At 40.7% G+C, this 18,883-nt stretch overlaps 1 protein-coding gene across 1 annotated transcript in view; it reads right to left on the bottom strand.

Moving 5' to 3' along the window:
* gfra4a (GDNF family receptor alpha 4a) overlaps nt 1-18,883 on the bottom strand; it is a 113,343-nt gene that overhangs the window by 14,823 nt on the left and 79,637 nt on the right. Inside the window, exons 2-4 of the mRNA XM_063909118.1 lie at nt 10,610-10,891; nt 8,664-8,744; nt 2,961-3,300 (exon numbers count right to left, since the gene is read on the bottom strand). Coding sequence (XP_063765188.1) covers nt 2,961-3,300; nt 8,664-8,744; nt 10,610-10,891 — 703 coding nt within the window. The remainder of the gene's footprint in view (nt 1-2,960; nt 3,301-8,663; nt 8,745-10,609; nt 10,892-18,883) is intronic.

The following is an 18,883-nucleotide window of genomic DNA, read 5'->3' as shown; positions in this document are numbered from 1 at the left end:
ATTTCAACCCTGACTCCAGTCACCTCTGGCGACATTCATCCCTCTTTTTCTTTCCTCCCCCCTTTTTCCCAGCTCTCCTGGAAGGCTGCCAGTCTGCAAGGAGTCAATGAGGGGCAAAGATAGGCCTTGACTCTGCTCTCTAACTACCGTGGGTGCTGTCTGGCAGGCCTGGCTGCGAGCCGATTAGACAAATATAGATCTCACACATAAATATCTCCTCCCACAGCTCCTCTGCCTTCCCTCACCTTTCCTGCCATTCGGCAAGACATCTAGCCTCATCGTCATCATCATCATCGAACAAGGCTATCGCGGCCATCATATCACATCAGCGGCCCCCGTCGCCTGGCATTTGTAACGGGAACCCCTCGGGGCACCACTACTCCCCGCTCTCCCCTCGTTTGTCATGTCATTGTAATGATGTGCGTGAAACTCAAAGGCTGTGTGCTAAGTGAAGGCATCCTCTGCAGCCTGCCAGTTAATGCCAGCTGACTGGTGGGGGATTGGCGGGCTGCGCAGGGGCCTTGAGATGCTCCATCCATCGGGGCGGCGGTGGAAAATAATGCCTGATCGATAGCCGTGACAGATGAAACCCTTTGTCTTCCTGACATTTGAAGAGGAACTAGATTAAATGCTGGCCACCATTTGCTTGTCAGAGAGGGAGGATGACGGGATGTGTATGAGAGCTCAGAGATTTGACTGCCCAGTGATTGAGAGAAATACCCACTCTGAATTGTAATGACTTCAATAAAGACATTGCTTGTTTTCTGATTGGATGTTGACACTCAATTAACATTTGAATGCAATCTTTGCTTTCATCAGCGTCTCACATGGGCTACACAGGGATTTAAAACAGAGTAAACACAGATCTCTTGTCTTGTACAGAGGGTCAGCCACTTTGGTGATTGCGATGATGTCTCGTTTGTAAATTGACAAATATTTCGTGAGCACCTTGGCAGGACAGTCATGTACGAATCCTGAGTGATAATGGCCTCTCTAATAATTACTATTTCACACAGGGGCTTATTGCCTGGCTGCCATTAAATTCTGCTTTCAGAAATTGTGGGATTTAATTGAACTAATTAAACACAGTTAATGAGTGTAACAATTGAATTAATTAAACACAGCTGACTAATTAAATCTAAATGAACATATCATACCAGCCAGACCTATCTTCCTAGACACACAATGCCATTTGTTGTCCTGAGGGAAAGTCATTATGCCCGGCTGCCACATCAACAAAGCACTTCATATAGAGCACAAAAGTGGAGAAACTACCAACGCATTACGCCATGAAAACAAACTGGAGCAACTTCTTTTCAAAGGTTATACAGTTTCTGTCAAACCCTAACTTTTTAGAGGTTTCAACGAATATTGCCTCACAATAAAGTAACACCACAGAGATCAGCTGCATGTTTGTGCACTGTGACCACGGCTTGCTTGTGAATTACTGTAGCATGCAAGCTAACTGCTAACAAGCTAGCTAATCAGGAGTGTGGCTCAAGTGAGGTCTTTAGCTAGCTAGCTTGCAAACTGTGGAGCAAGCTAGTTAGCTTAGTTGCTATTGTAATGACACGCCCACAGATTTGATCCAAAATATATATGTAAAATTAACTCCTTTCTCAAAACTGTCTACAAACAATGCCTCTTTTGATCAGTGGTTACACTCTTAAACAAAAGGTGATTTTGCAAGAGCTGAAATAGCTTCTTTTGTTTTGTACATTTCTTTTAAATAGGTCAGTACTGTCAAGACTGATGGTTTTCAACGGTCTCAATTTTAGCACTAATTGTTGTGTTTTGACTGAAATAAATTGGGTTTGACATGACATCTTAAAAGCATGTGTGATTGACCCATACGTGGCAGATCAAATGTCTTATTAAAGATCCATCAATGGAAAGTGGTCTCTCTCAGAATTACATACAACGGAACTTGTAGCCGCTTTTAGCTCTTTGTTTTCTTTTTACTGTACTTTAAAGATTTACTTCTATTCTTTACTATGTTTTCAGCCCCAGTGAGTTTGTTTATGTGACTCTACTAACCAATACAGTAATCATCTAGGAACTATAGGAAACTATCAGTGGCAATATGTCTTTTATTCCTTAACGTGTAGCATAATTACTGACAACTCAGGGAAGAGTTTTCCAGTCCGTTTCGTTGAGTTCCCCCGGCTCTGTCTCACTATTCATTGTAGAATAGCTGTCCAGTGTGCAACAGCAGAGAGCCAAAGTAAATAAAACTGGCGAAGCTGGTCAAACATCTAAGACAAAGAGGCCTAGATCATTTTCTCAGGAGTTGGCAGATAAAACAAGATGTTGGATGTGTCAGTAACCTCAGGCAGGTGTGTGCTGACAAGTTAAACATAGCAACCCTGATAAGCTGATATTGTGTATCAAAGCTTGTTTCTCCATTTATGTAATTTTTCTCCCTCTAAAAAAATCTATTTCAGCTTTAAATCTTTGATATCACAACCCTTGAACACAGCACAACTTTCTAAATCGATGAGTGTTTGCTGTCATGGATTACTTATTTTCTTTCCTGACCGACCTCACAGGAATCTACACATTTTATTTTATACTAATGCAAAAACAACTTTACAAAAGGTAACGAATATCTTAAAATGGTTCGATGGTTAGCATTAATGTAATGTGTACTTTTGTATGATTGCAGTAACTCAGCTCAAACAGTGTGCATGACTTCTGAAAGGATCTTACTGCCTGACTGCTAGAGTTAATTTGCTGAGCATACTTTGTTTTAATAGGTTTCTCTGTTTGAGTGGCTCTGTCGAATGTTTTTTTAAATAAAACTTGTGTTTAAATGTTGAAAGCTAGTGTTTTTCAGCTGAGCTTCTACAGAATTGCTGCGAATGATCGGTTCAGTGAGTCGAGGGATGCCAACTCAGGGAATTAGGTGACACTTGTTCTTTGCAGCAGGCAGCATGTAAGACAACATTCAGAAGCTCTACCTGCACACGTAGTCGGCTTTGCAGATCCGCAGTTGGGCCAGGCAGTTGGGCTTGTCCTTGTCTTCGTAGGAGCAAGACGGCACAATGGTTTGCCGGCGGCGCTCTGAGCAGGCTGTGTCGGTGCAGGGGCAGAACAGCAGCTCGTTGGTGTAGTCAGGGGGAACGCGGTCAAAGAACTTCCTCAGTGCCTTGTTGCACTTTGGCCGGTTACACGGCCCCGAGCGAGCAGACGGCTGGATACAGGACGAGACATATTCTGTACGAAGCTTCTGACACGTCTCATCTATGTTACACGCCTTGGCAGCATCCAGGCAGCGGTTCACCGTTGTTACTTCAGACTCTAGAATGAGACACAAAGCAGAAAGCATTTCATCCTTCTGTGTGGTTTGAGGAAATCAAATCCCATTCAATGTTTACCAATGATTGCTTGGCCTAATTGCAGTCAGTATCGCTGTGCCTCTCTCACATACAGACTCAGAAGCAGTGTTGCATTTAATGTTGAAAAAAAAGAAGAACAAACTAAACCAAAATGATGATTATATGTAATAGGTCCTCTTGCAATGAATAGAACATGAATGGTGTTTTAATGTTGCATGAGCCTGGGCAGTGGAAGAGTTTCAGCCGAGGCCTAATGGGTGAATATTTCATTCTCCTGGGTTAATGCAGAGTGGCAGTGCTGAAAAAGCGGCTCCTCCATCTCTGCAACCGCACAACAAGGCCTATAATTACTGCTCCTTCCCCTCCATCCAGCCATCCATCTATCTTTCCCACACTCCCCTCCCTAAAGCTGCGTCCTTCGCTCACTCACCTGACCCCCTCCTTCTCTTGCCATCTTTCTCCCTCGCTGTGTGTCTCAGCACTGCCATCAACCCTCACCCCCTCCATCTGTCTCTCCGTTCTCCTCCAACCCCACTTCTTCCACTTTGTCCATCTCTCCCTCGGTGCACTACGCTCCCTGTGACGTCTGCGGTAATGAGCCTCCTCTGTGGAGTCAGTGGAAAGCCCCTTTCATGCCCATCTCTTTTTTTGGCCACATCATTTCCCAATCCATCATCATGTGTGTGTTTTTTTTTCCCTAGCGTCCTCCAAGTAAATACGGCCATGATGATGTTCAGCTCCTCTGGCAGATAGTGCTGCTCATTAGTTTGTAAACTGCCTGTAGTTGTTTCTCCTGGCTAGTTCAGCTCTCACTAGGCTGTCATATAAAATATGAATGGCCTTGGAGAGTGCGCTAACAACCCATCACAAAGCATAGGTTATTCCCAACTTAACAGCTAAGGGAGGACCCAATGGAAGTCCAGGTTGTGATGACAAATCGCATCCTGTGAAAGAAATATGCACATACAGTACGCTTTCATGAGAAATCCTTGTTATTGTGTTCTTTTTTAAGCCAATATTTATTAACACGAGACTTGCTGAGCATGCATGCTGTTGCACAGGAACATCCTGATTCACAGTCATGCTTTACACAAATGTACACCCCAGAATAACCGCAGTCCAGAGCTGCTCCTCACTGGACCCACTGGAGGCCGAATGCACTCTCTAGCTTGTTTCCAACAGCAGGCCTGGTGCTGTAATATTCATCAGGGCTAAATCTAAATCTGAATTCTATAGTACAGTCTGAGAGTATTCAGACAGCGACACATCCTGTTGTCCAATAAACCAGCACATTGTCAGCTAAGTGACACAGTAGCTGAAGTTTGATATTTGTCCACTTTGGACTTTAAGCATCACAGCCAAAAGCATAGAGAACATCCAGGCAGAGGACGACAAATACAGACACTTCTAGAGGATCATAACTTATGATTGCGATGGATCATTTTAGCATGATTCCATACATTGTATATGATGAAACTCCTACTTATTGTGCCTTTAAAAGGGACCCTATTATGCTCATTTCAGGTTTCATAATTGTAAACATCCCTCTAGTGAATGTTGGGATATTAGCTTTGGCAGAACATATACATACACAAGAACCTATATAACACAACAGCAGAAATGGGAAACCCTAAAAAGGCATAAAAGGGCCCATTTTAAAGTCTTTCTTTACTAATTCTAGATCTCAATACTTACTAGAGAAAGATTGTGTATTTGTCTTGTAACTAAGAAGCATGAAGCAGAATATCCTAGTAGGGAGAAACTATTTCTACCTACTTCTGTAATGTTCAAACAGAGGCCTTGTCTGAGTACCACTGACTTCACTTGGTTCAACTGGTGAGTTGGTAAAGGGGGAAGTTCTCCGTTGTTTAAATACTCCTCACAATACGATGAGCTGTGGCTTGTGTCTTTGAACAGGGTCATTACTCTGCTTGAGGGAGAGGTGCTATAAGGGCGGAAAAACATCCATTAATCACTTCTTTGTTGTTTTGGCAGGCGACTTGTCGAGATGCATGGCATGGATGTGAACTTTGACCTCCCGTGAAGTTGCTTGAGTGAAATTTACGAGGAGGCTGTACAGTGCACGTCTGCTGCTGCTGCTGCTGCTATTCAAAGCAGTCTACAACAAGCACTGTCATTTTAACAAGCAGCTTATGTATGAGGTCACAAAAAGCTATTATAATATTTAAGGCGACACCCACTGACTGTGAACATTTTAGCTATTGTTTTGATGGAGATAAAGCCTTATAAACAGGATTAGAGCTGGTGGGATTGTTAAGTGTGATGGAGCAATGAGCAGCAGGGAGCCCCAGCTCAGACTTATACAAGTTGATATAAACAAGTAACATGAATTTTCACAACTCTCACCAGTGTGTAGAAGGCTGACTGACCATAAAATGCAGTTTTACAGGTGCAGAAGCTGATGTAAGGCCCCACCTGGCATATGAATACCATCAGTTCCTACCAGCACCATTGTACACTAAAGGGTACATTAGCACTCACTCAATAAAGCTACGTTATACAGTGTATGTTAACCTCTAACTCTCCATAACCAAAATACAAGTTACTTCTGCTCAATAAAAATGAAATAAAACGCAATACAAGATTTAAAGTATCAAACAAAGCCCAACTTAACAGAAACAAATGTACCCACTCCCCTCTCCTTCAACTACTTGGTTCAGCCTAACGAGGTAATTATCATCAGCAGGGGTGTCTTGGTGTGCCTCATGAAAACACACCCCCAGAAACATACCCCAAAAGAGAGGGGAATAAATAGAAGCACAAGATGTATGTGTCTCCTGGTGCATTACTTAATCAATCTGCATGTGTGTTCTTCCACCTTATTATCAGCTTTTTCACAATTCTTACACATGTAAACAAGTGCAGTCTCACACATGCAGGTGAGGAAAGTGTATCTGTGATCTCACTCAAGAACCCCAGAAAAAAGTGTATATTTTCTGAAGTAAATGTTTGTGATTGTGGAACGCTGCTGCCCCTTTATTACAATATAATTAACTAAAGCAGGTATCAACAAGCTACATTCGTAGATGTACGTTTGTATGGGAGAAGATACTTGCCATGGAAGGAAAAAAGAACAAGGGCTGAGAAAAACCACAGCAGAAGAGGATAATTGGGTGACCCCAGAGGTCATGAGATTGTAAAAAAAAAAGAGAGCAGAGTAGGAAGTGTAATAGTTCAAAGTGTTGTGGTCTGTTTAAAGTATAAATTAAGTCTGCGGCTGAAAGAATGCTGAAGTAGTAGAACATCAAAGTGTGGTAGGTTTTAAGAGAATTTAAAGATTCCTCCCATTCAGTTTAATTATAAAAGATTGCTTCAAACAAACTAATCTATAACTTCTAATCTTTAAACGTAATTAGTAGAACAAAGTTGCATTTAAGAAAGAATGTCCTTAAATACTTAAACATGTGAATGGTTTCTGTAGCTGGAAGTATGCAGACGTGCTGAGCTGATGTGAGATAAATGTGAGGATTATTGTTTGGTTGGAAAATAGCTAGGTAAGATGTGGAGACATCAATGCCAATAAAAGAGTATGTGTACGTGCTAACGATTGGATGTATTCCCTTATAGCTACATCCAAAAATACATAATCGTTTAATGGTTGATTTAAAAGACAATGGGGATTACAAGCAGGATTGTTGTGTTACCATATACACTGCCCGGCCCAAAACAAGGTCACAAGCCTATAGGGGGCAGTGCTATGATCTGGGGTCGCCGCAGTTGGTCTGCTGACTCCCTGAATATACTGAAGGACCAGGTTATTCCATCAATGGATTTTTTCTTCCCTGATGGCACGAGCATGTTCCAAGATGACAATGCCAGGATCCATCGGGCTCACATTTTGAAAGAGATATCTTCTCACTTGACTTATCAGCACTGTTAAAACTGTGTAAAAACATTTAGATGTTAAAGATTTAATGGACAAGCTGTGTTGTGTCAATCTGACCATAACCTGAATTCAACTCCAGGGCTTTTATGCAAACGGTGTGCTGAACCGGTCTCATTCCACTGTTAAATCATTTGCTGTGGTATAAAAAAAGCTGTCAGCTTGCATTACTTCACGGTTCGACGTCATAAATGTTTTATTTGACACTGATCCCTTATTGCCATTAGGAGCTGACAAAATACAAAACTACCTTCTGCAACTTTAATGTCACAGAGATACCCAAGATCCTCCGGAAAATATGATAAACATCCCTGCTTAGCTATTCAAAATAAACAGTGAGCTTCCACTCCGCCTCTCCTGAGCAGCTCACTCAAAACAACACGGAATATTTGAGGTTAATTAAAATCAATTACCCAGTTGTATAAACATATAGTGGATTTAATAAGGAAATGATTTCAAGTCTAATAGCTTTTCAAAACCTTCCCATGCATGTGTGTCTTTACATAATTAAGTCTCATTTTTGAACAAACAATTTAGACTTTTGTTTATCTTTTTTTTAATGTTTAGTTTTAGGAGACTTATGTTAATGTTCTCGAACACTACCCGAGCTGCATGTTCTTGGAAAGACACCAAATTTAAACGTTTAAACAAGTGGATAATGACATCTCAAAGGGAGGGAGGACACAGCCTAATTTAAACTTTTTCCTGGACCGGAATATTTATCTTTATACTGTATGGCATATGCATGAATGCCTTCCATACTAATCACTTCATTTTAGTCATTCTTTAAGTTTCGCAGACTCTCCATCTCAGCTACACTCATGCACAGGATAATTGCTGTCGGGGAAAACAAAACACTTGACTTTATGTCCTCCCCAGTGAAAATAAAGGAACTTTTCATTTGTCATTTGTGTGCAGCCTCTCTCTTTTCCAAACCTCCAAGAGGAAGAAGTGTTGTATGAGTAAACAAACCAGCTCTCTGTCTTCCATTTTATTTTCTCTCTTTCTTCATCTCACGTCTTACTGTTTTCTTCCTTTTCGTTTCACACCCTCTCTGTGTCTCTCTTTATCTTTCTCCACCGCCAGCTTTGCTGCTTCCACGTGCATTAAAGTAAATAGGTAATTAATCTGTGCCTCGGGGCTAACAGCAGCACATACCAACCCTCCGGCTTGCCCACAGGCTCGGATGCAAGAAAGCAGCAGAGTGTGCGGTGCTATTCATCAACCGCTCTACAAACCCACATGCATAGACCTCCGTCTACTCAGTGAAAATGACATAGGATAACATGTCGATTGTTTTTGACATTAATTAGTTTGGATATTGTTTTAGGTAAAAATGCTATTATTGTCTGGATACCTTTTGCTCCTCTGTTTAGTTAAAGGGGAGAGACCTCTGTATGGGTGGGAGGTCTCCTACTCACCTGCAGCAATGGAGGCCAGACGGACGTAGTCGGAGCCCCTCTCCTCCGGTTCATATGGGTAATCCTCCACCAGGTTAAGACCTGCAAACACAAAGCAGAGAGGGTAGTTGTCATGACAACCCAAAATAAGGATATTTTCTTCTTGTTTTTGAATGCAGAATGTTCCTTCTTAGCGTCCTGCAAACACCGACCAACACACTTACTACAAATCATAAAGGTTACATATAAAGTCACATGGCATTGACTAAATTAATTATGCATGTTTCTAGGGGGGGAGTGTGTGAGAGAGAAAGTCCATCTGGAGGAATTTTGGCTTTTGCAGACCATCTACATGCACACAAATCTATACAACCCACTACAGGAGAGGGAAAACCCAGAAAGGTTCCATAGAGCCTCTTTTACGATCTCCCTCTGAGGATTCTGTGTGTTCCTTATAGTGTCAGATGAGAGCCCAGAAGAAAAGAGAAAACCTTTACTTTAAAAGAAAGAAAAATACTGTACAAGTTATGTTTGTAATAACATGAATACAACTAACTCTTCAATTAAAGTAGGACATAAGAGGACAGAAAAACAATCTGCCCTTTAACTTATAAAACAGGTCTCTCAGCAATCAGGACTTTAATATATGGCAAGGAATTTATTGAAGGAGCTTTAGAGAGGTCACATAATCATTGCCTCAAACGTGCATCACAAAATGAATACCGTAATTAATTAAATGCAAGGAAATCTTTTGGAAAATTGTGTCAGAATAACACACTACACAAAAAAACCTGCATTAACAAAGACCTATAAAGCATCATTTAAAGATACGTTTTAAGACATGTGGCTAACGTTTAACCTTGAAAGAGCATAAAAATGAGTATTCAAGTATTTAAGTTAAAATACGGTTGAAATGCTGTTAAAACTCTTTGGATTTTGTAACAAATCTCCACATTAAGATGTCTTTTGAGCTGCAATTCACCGTATCCATTTTTACTGTGGTGGAACAGCTGCCACATCTAAGAAAAAAGAAATATGACAGACATTAGAGTAGTAAGGGAACGCCTAACGGTCTGAAACATAATACCAGGGTCGCTGACTGCAGGGGACCCAGTGCAGGGTCCTGGTAAGTGAGGGCCTTCAGGTTATATAATGCTTTGTTTCTCACTCCACTATAAGATCATAAGTTTAACATCTGGACAGTAAACTTTGATAATAGCCATTCGTCAAAACTCAGTAGCTCAGAAATGGAGAACCATAAAAGAGAAAATGAGAGCAGAGGTGAGGGGACAGGTGGTCATTATGGGGGATTTTTCAGCCTCAATAAATACTGCTGAAGATACACAGGTGGGTAGGAGAGAGGGGGCAGGAAATGAAGGGAAGGGCCATGAATTGAATTTGAACCCTGGCCCCTGTCGTAAGGAAACCCCAGACATGTTAATGAGGCGTTTATGTTCTATAGTTTCACAGTCACGCAAGCATAACAATAAATTCTATGGGCTGATATCCACGCTTGAGCTTAACCGGCTTGATTTTCTTATTTCCATATTATGACTCTATAGTCTTACTTGACCTGAAACTCGCAATGTTGTCACCCTTATTGTACTGCTGCAGTCATTTCAGTTGTTCTGAGCATAACAACACATCCTAAAGGCTTACATTTGAATGTTAATGTACCAGAAATAATGTGCTCCAGTGTCGGGAATGACAATGATAGTGCATTTGGAATGATCACAATAGTGATAAAATACAATTAGTGTGGGAGGAACAAAAGGAAACAAATCCTCAGTTTTAACAATTTATGACACAATGATCTCTGTTTTTTATTTTTCCACCTCGATTTTACTGTTGAGCTCTCTGGAGGCGTAATGGGCGGCAAACACTTAAAAGAAATCCCCAAAACATACTGTACCCACTCCCCTTTGGGAACAGAACCCTCTGATTGTGTGTGTTAACGCTGGTCTTACCGTGCAGCACAGACTGATGCAGGCTCCAGTAGATACTCAGGCAGTTCTTCTCCTTCTTCATCCCTCGTTTACACTGACAGCCGTGCAGAGGAGTGGACAGCAGCGCCGTCATGGCATTCTCACACTGGTTCCTTGCCCCGGGCCCCAGCTTCACGCTGCCGTCCCCTGCCACACACTGCCTGAGGGTGCGCAGTCGCGGGCTGCAGGTGTCGTCGCTGGAGCAGGTGTCTCCGGCTCGCAGGCAGTCCCCCCCGCCCGCACAGAGAGCCATACGAGGGACTCCTGCAGGAGGAGACAGAGAGGACGGGTTAGTGTCATGTTGTGTCCGTCATGATGGGTCTGAGCAGGAGACTGTGAACATAACATTTCAGAGGCCATTTGGGTGCATAAATAATACCATTTGTTAAGAATTAACCCAGGAGAATGAAGCCCAGAAGAAATCTACAAACAGACAAAGCAATTATGAGCCCAATAACAACGGCACAAAGAAACTAATGAAAACATAAAGTATGGCTTTTTTTATCCATGATGACTAAGAAAATCAAGTTGTTTTATCGAAATACCAACTGGTAATAAATCACTTCAATGTCATCTCTCTGAAGACTGAAGAATAAACACAAAAACATAACAACGAATTATGGGAAGGTAACCCCCTGAGGAAGGACTAGTCGGACACATTCCTTGAGACTTCAAGAAGCAGAACTGGAAGAACATTTACAGAGATAGAAAGGATAACGATATGCAAGACTTAAATAGTGACATTAGAAACAGAGCTGCAAATATATCTATCTGCATGAATGAACGAGAAAATGTGAATTTTGTTTCTGTTATTAGTCCTACTTAATGTGGCACATCTGGCTCCAATAACAATTAAGTGGTGCCCAAAGGACAGTGATGCAGTGGTTTGGGCATGGATGATAACATAATATAGCATCATATCTCTTTTAATTGAAAATATGTGTTACTACACATTCTTTTTCACAATTTAACAGAGAGCTAAGTATTGCTCTTCAAGAATGTTTCATGAAGCTGTAGGACTTGTGAGGGACAGTATTAATCCCTATTGCATTGTAAACTGACACTGATGTGTAAAATTGGCGGATTGTTCTTTTAGGAAATCAAATCGGTGAATTAATGTGATATTTTATGACCCAGTGAATCAGTGCTGAAAAGTAAATTGTATTGAATTAAATAACTGGATTACATTTTCACATCTCTTGTCAGAAGCGGTCAACGACCCATCTCACTACTGTAATACAACATTTTAAAAATTACATTCATAAACCCGAGGGGGGCTGCTATAATATTCATGAATTCATACAGTTGTCACATAGGATTCATCCGACACCACTGACTGGATTGTGATGAAGCTCTGAAAGGGGTGGGGGGGGGGGGGGGGGGGGGGGTGCATCTATCCAATTCATCCTGACGTGTTCGAAATTACACTGAGGTGTTTCATCGGCAGACAAAATAAAATGTCAGATTTGTTACAGCTTCATCATCTGTAGGAGAACAACTTGTTTTTCGTTGTCTTGTTTAATGTGACTCTAACAACATGTGGGCTTTATCCCCCTTGAGGACAGTTACTACTTGTTTATTCCCAGCTGCATAACATGTCGAGGAAACTGTTAAAAATGATGTAGTGTTGCTCAATATGTGCTCAATCCATCTGTGTGTCTAGTGAGGAATAACACACACATAAAGTATACTGTTATAGCAGTAAACAACAGGTACAGCATCTGAGGGATGACTGAGTCCAATAATGCATCGTTTTAAAACTACAAATTGGCAGAACGAAGAGACTACAGCCATGCTAGCATCTCTGTGAGGCTGTGCTAAGACATACCATTGATTTGAGCGAATGCTAACATCACGATGCCGATGAGGCTTAAAATACGATATGAAACGGTAATACTTTAACATCAGATCAAGTCTGAAATGTTTCTTGCATCACACCAGCTCCATTTGCACAACAAGGACAAATATGTAAGACAACATACAAGGAAACAGACATTTAAGAATGTTTACCTTGTTCAAAATGGCTACTAACATTAGCTAATTAGCACAAAACACACTACAGCGTCTGGAATATGATTGTTTTTTACAGGAACTGGATATATAAATATTTCAGCCTGATGATGCTGCTTGATTGAAAGTTATCCTGAGTTGAACAACAAGTAATGCAAGCATCAAATTTCATGGCAACCCATCCAATGATTGTTGTGACATTTCACTCGAAACCACAAATGTCAACCTGATGGTGCTAGAGGAAAGGTCAGGGGATCACCAAAGTCATCGGGTTTCGTCGTAGGAGGCATAAATATATCTACCATATTTCATGGCAATCTATGTCAATATAATTGATTGAAGGACACACACACCAAGAGTGATGGAGTTGCTAACTTCATGGCGGAGGAGCCAAACTTTGTTTTCTGCTCCGAGGAAATCCCAAAGTTTCCAAACACTCAATGTGTCAGGCTAAGTTTTAGTGAAATGTGTAAAAAATGATGCAGAAGAATATTCTCATTTGAGGGAAAGATGCAACTGTCAAAATGTGGAGTCTGAGGGTTGAATACGTCACCCAGAGTAAACAATATCTGGGAACAACCTGTCACCTCAACTATAATCTCCTTAAAAGTAGAACAGGCCTATGTTAAGGGTTCCAATATCCAATATAATCGTGCAGCTTGTTTGGTATTTTGGAAAGCATATGAAACAATCCAACATGATAGCTATTAGTTTTAAACAAGTGAGCAGAATTGGTTATTCACTGCCTGACAGATTCCTAGAAATCGTGTCCAAAAGCATTTTGTGTCACTGACTACTTGAAGAGACGCTCTGTGCAGCGGATCGGCTCAGTAATTGAATTGTAATCAAATTTGATTCAATCACGGCTAAATCAAGTGATAAGTTACAAAAGCGGTTTCTCAATAAAGGCAGGAGCTTGCTCATTTTCCACCGGCAGCCTGACACAACTGTCAGATTGCAACGTCTTTGTTTGGCTCAAACTGTAGCTCGGAGAAACTCCCCGTGGGCTACGAGCCTCCAGAGATGATCAGATAAAACAGACGAGGATCCAAAACATCGGAATCAAAGTCTGCATCCTCAGCTAAAGCCTGCCGAGTTTGTGTAAAAAGGGGTTACCTGCCAATGCGCCCAGCAGGAGACTTCTCAACCTTTCCGCAGACACAGCTAATCTAGAGGCAAACTGTCAATAAAAGTCTAGACAGACAGCGAGGTAGGAAGCGTGTTGTTGTGGGTTCGGTGTGTTAGTGACTGCTATTGAGAGAATCAATCTGCCACTCAAGAGAAGACCTCATCTCTGCACAGGTCTTGACAGGCAGCGCTAAGAATGCCAGAAGAAATATCACCCTCAACAAGTCATTCACACTTCTATAGTGGCTTAGAAATTGATTTAGTTGTGTGATGCAAAAGGAGCGACACAAAAATCGCAGGGTGAGATAGTGTCACTCGTTTCCGATGCTAATCAGCTCCACTTCTCGTATCAAGTGATGCTACCTTGAAATAAGCGGAGGAATCAGCCTTATGTCAAGATTCTTAACTCACTGTGAGAAAACTAATTTGCATTGGAAACACATTATAATATCTGCAGTGGTTGGCATCATTACTTTTAGCAGAAACATATTTAGCGTCTGTCTCTCTGCTTCTCTTACGCAAGAGCAGGTTGGAGCACATGTGTGGGCGGTGTGTGTGTGGGTGTTCTGATGTGAAGGTGGAGCACACAGAAACCTGAAAGCAACGTTGGGCTCCCCTCTGCTTCAAGGCAAGACTAAAAAGCCCATGGTGAGCAGCAACACTGCAAATCTTATTAGATTTAAACTAATCCAGTGTGGAGAGAGGTGGGATATTTGTCTGAGGAATTAAACAGCCTTTCAGATTGCGGGAGATAACTGTTTGCCTGGAAACACCGCGCGGCACACCGGCAGTTCAAAGAGAGACAGTCAAAACCAATTAGGGCAAATCAGCTGCCTTGTCATTCAAATTCGTTCCATCCTTTTCGCCTACCTGTTTATCCCACTCAGGTAAATAATCCGTTTGAGCTCTCTGTGAGTTATTTGGTTTCAGCCTCATCCTCTATTGTCTTCCTCCTTTTCTCTTTTGATATATCACTCCAGCTCAAACACACCTGGTCTGGTTCATGGAGCAAAAGTTATGAAATATTTTGAAGGAAATGGGTCAGCCCCCCAAAATAAACTAAAACTTATTTTACTTCCTCTGATCTAAGAGCTTTGTTCTCGCAGCTGAACAGAAAAACAGTTAAGAGACATTTGCAAACCAAGCGTTGGACTATGCAAACCTTATGCAGAACTGTGGTGTGAATTATTTCAAAGGACCCCTATTGTGTTTATTTTTTTAGGATCATTTTTGTATTTTGTGCCTCTAATGTGACATGATTACATTTTGGAAAAGCTCTTTATTTTTCTCATACTGCCTGTGCTGCAGCAGCTCTTTTCACCCTCTGTCTGAAACCAGTCTGCTCTGATTGGTTAGCTGGCCGGCTCTGTTGTGATTGATGAACCGCTAAGAGATGTCCCGCCCCTTAGCCTATCATGTTGGAGCGCTAGCCAGTAGAAAAACCTCTATAAAACCTATATGATACACTACAGGAAAGGGGAAACCTGAAAGCACCATAGGGCTTTTATTTAAATCGGCTCCGCTACAAAATACAACATTAAGATTGTATGACTCCTTTTACTTTTCATACTTGAAGTACATTCAGCTTATAAAACATTTGTACTTTAGTTTCATTTCGATTGAGGTCGTTTCCCTGTAATGGAGTATTTTAAGACCATAATGTATTTAAGTAAAGGATCCGAGTACCTCTTCCACCACTGAAGAAAAGACTAATAACCTTCCTATCCTCCTCTGTCTGTCGCCACACAAAGGAAACAGGTGTAGGGACCGTGGGAGAACTCATCAGGTGTCTCCTCACGTCTCTCTGCCTCCAAACTAAACCCCAGGCTGCTCCACAGCCAGCAGGCATCTGTCACTGCCATCCGCCCGGAGCTATCATCCAGCGAGCGAAAGCTTTCTTTAAATCTATAAGAGCTGCTGCACATGAAGGAAGCTCAATACGATTTGATTCTCGATAACTGGTGTGTGAAGAGTTCATAAAATGAATGATGATGGTTGGACTGGGAGGAGGACAGAGACATTGGTGTCGATGAAATGTTTTATAAGATATGATGGATTATGTGTTTGCATCCTGACTCAGCTTTTTTTTAAGGGTGAATATATTCCAAAAACAACCATTACCACTGTGCTGCTCATTGTCTTTAACGCCGTGCTGCCTAAAGCGTCGGATTGACTTTAATTACATTGTTGGATTATGAATTGTTCTTACTTTCTGTTAATTATCTGTTCATGTAGTTTTACACGGATGTAACCCACTGTCTGGGGAGGTAGAGATTTCTGTTTTTTAATTTCCTTTTAGGGTGTGGGGTATTTTTCTTTCCTTCTTTAAGAGCAACATCTGTTGTGTGGAAGTTGAAAAATGACATGCAGTTCCCACTTTTTCAATGTACACATGTAACTCAATACTACAGTTCAGCCAGACATTATGATGACCCTGATAGATTTGGGTTTATTTGGACTAAGTGAAGTATTAAAAAGGCCAAATATTTGCCTCTTCTTTCTCAAATAAGAGCACCTACTGCTACTCGAATACCTGGTTGCGATTAGAAAAAGATCATGGCTTTTGTCAAATAAATGAGGGTTAGGGTTGGTCCGTAAGAACACAAGGATTAAAATGTCCATGATAATAAATAATATTAATCATGAAATAGCTTTTATAGTGTGACACACACATGTAACATCATCATTTTGGGGGAAATTATTGTAATCTAATGTATTTTTTAACAGATTGATTGATCCATTTGTATGTAAATACCCTTGACTTGAAATGCATTTATCTTTCAGTGGAACAAACTACTTGACAAAGATTTTAAATAGACTATTCCCGAGATGGCCTAAGGCAATGCAACATTCAGCACAACACTTTGAGTCATGTCTCAAAGTTGATGCTTAAACTTTTAGCTCCAGCTCTGAGTTTACGACGCTGACAGAACAGAAGATCTGAGCTCATATTTAATGAATGAAATTTGTTTTCTCAGTTGGAGCTGAGGCACATTTGTCTTAGTGATTTCTTGAGTGCATCTTGCTTTAAAACTGTTTCCCCCTGATCAGTTCCCTGCAGGTACTTGCTATAGAGACATGATGAATCCTATTAGAGATATCAGGCTTTTGGATTGTTGACACCAAGGGACCATGCTTTTGTCACTGTATACTGTAACTCGTTATTAGCTAACTAGTCTCTTTCAGCTGATCGTTAGCAACCGCCATGTTTCTGACACATAAAAGCTCGAGACATTCACACGTCTTACATCTTCTATGTCAGAGAACAGTTTGAGATGAGGGAGACGGACTTTGTAAAATGCTTTGATAGACTGAATTCATTTTTTTTAGGACTTATTTCTGCACATCCTGCAAACATACAGAACACGTCAACAAAGATACAAACATACTAATCTTAATCCCAAATCACCCAACAGGGAAGACCATTTTGGAAACTTTACCATGAATTTAGTTTGCTGCAAGACTTCTCTGACCTCAAAATGTGCCCTGAGCGGGTCCTTTTGTGCCTATCATTGATTCAGCAACACATGATGAAATTTAGAAAAGAACCGAGAGCCATGCAGAATACTAATTTCCATCCCAGATTCCTCAGTGACTAATTCATCCTGAAGAAGGTCAATATCTTACAGCAGCTGTTCCAGAAAAAAGAAGAAGATGCAATTGCTTTTACTTTGTCTTCGTATGATTAAAAACAAGTGTGGGCACGAACATCATCAGACCTTAAAGCGTGATGAAAACTATATTTACGATCTAAAAAAAACTCTTTCTTGCCAAGATATATAATTTTATTCTTTTGAAGTACTTTCTGCAGGCACATTTATGTTTTGGAAGATAATCATAAATTGATTTTAGATGGAGCTCCTTAGCGGAGTGAATGATAAGAAAAGGGATGAAATGATTATTGCACTGAATTTAGATTACCATATCAGTATTTGAATAGAAATGAAAGACAAAGGCTCAAGACTTCAATCAGCAGCTCAAAAAGAAATCTAAATTGGATATTATGATAATGAAGATGCTGTTTTTGTGGATGTAAATTAAAGGTAACACATGAGATTATGATACATTTCAACATGAGGAGAAGTCTATTTGCTGGAAATTTCACATCTTCTTCCAAGTATTGTTAGGTAGACATAACCAATATGTACTATAGACTAGTATCTCTAGTTGAATAAATGTGTATGCGCACTTCTTCAACTTTGCTTTCTCTGTATGCATTTATGAGAACTCTAACGATGCCCCAAAACCACCACATTAAAAAAACAATTAAACACCAAGCGACATATTCTGCATCACTGCCTTCCAGAGAGGCAATGCTAAGAGGCAACTCGACAAAACAGCTCAGAGAAAACACCCCCAGGTATCAGAACAACCGGGGTAAAGTTAACTGAGGAAACTTTTCTTGGACCTGTTGAGGGAGGAGGCAAAGCAGAGAGGAATAAAAGAGCTGCATCAGTCAAACCTCCTGACCACCACTGTGTGTTTTAATCTGACTTCAACTTAACGCTAAGATTGTGGTTTCTAGCAGTTTAAGATTCTTAAATCAAAATTGACTGAAAGATAATATGTTTTACTCTCTCGTTTCCCCTTTGCTTTGGAACGAAATGCCTGTTTTGTTTGTCGCTCTGCGGTAAACAGAAAGAGTTCTTTGCAATAGCCACACCAACAATGATACGGTAAGTATTAATAATTAAGTTTATTTATGTTGTATGTTTCGGTATTTGAGATACTCTACAGATGTATATCTCTCACAGTCAACAGGTACAGGAGAACATTCCTGCCCACTGCAATAACACTTTACAATATTTCCCCTCTGGCTGGCAGACAACTCACGGCCCCATAGCTTCTCTTGTGAACTGGACATAACATGCACACTTAACATTTAACAACGAAATAATTCCACAGTTTGGGATGAGTAAAGTATTTCTGATTCGGGTTCTGATATATATTTGACTGCTTTGTTCCTCGTTTTCTACTGTTGACGTATATTCAAAGTTGTTATGTTTGTTTCTGTCTTTATTTTATCTAATTTGTATTTCGTGTGCAATGCTTTATACATGATGCTGTGATGAAAACATTTCTGAAATTGGGATCAATAATAAAGTCATCTAATCTAAT

The sequence above is a fragment of the Eleginops maclovinus genome, chromosome 19 (genome assembly GCF_036324505.1).
Source record: "Eleginops maclovinus isolate JMC-PN-2008 ecotype Puerto Natales chromosome 19, JC_Emac_rtc_rv5, whole genome shotgun sequence".
Classification (NCBI taxonomy): Eukaryota; Metazoa; Chordata; class Actinopteri; order Perciformes; family Eleginopidae; genus Eleginops; species Eleginops maclovinus.
Note: the sequence above shows the minus strand (reverse complement) of the source record. Positions and strands in the feature narration are given on the sequence as shown.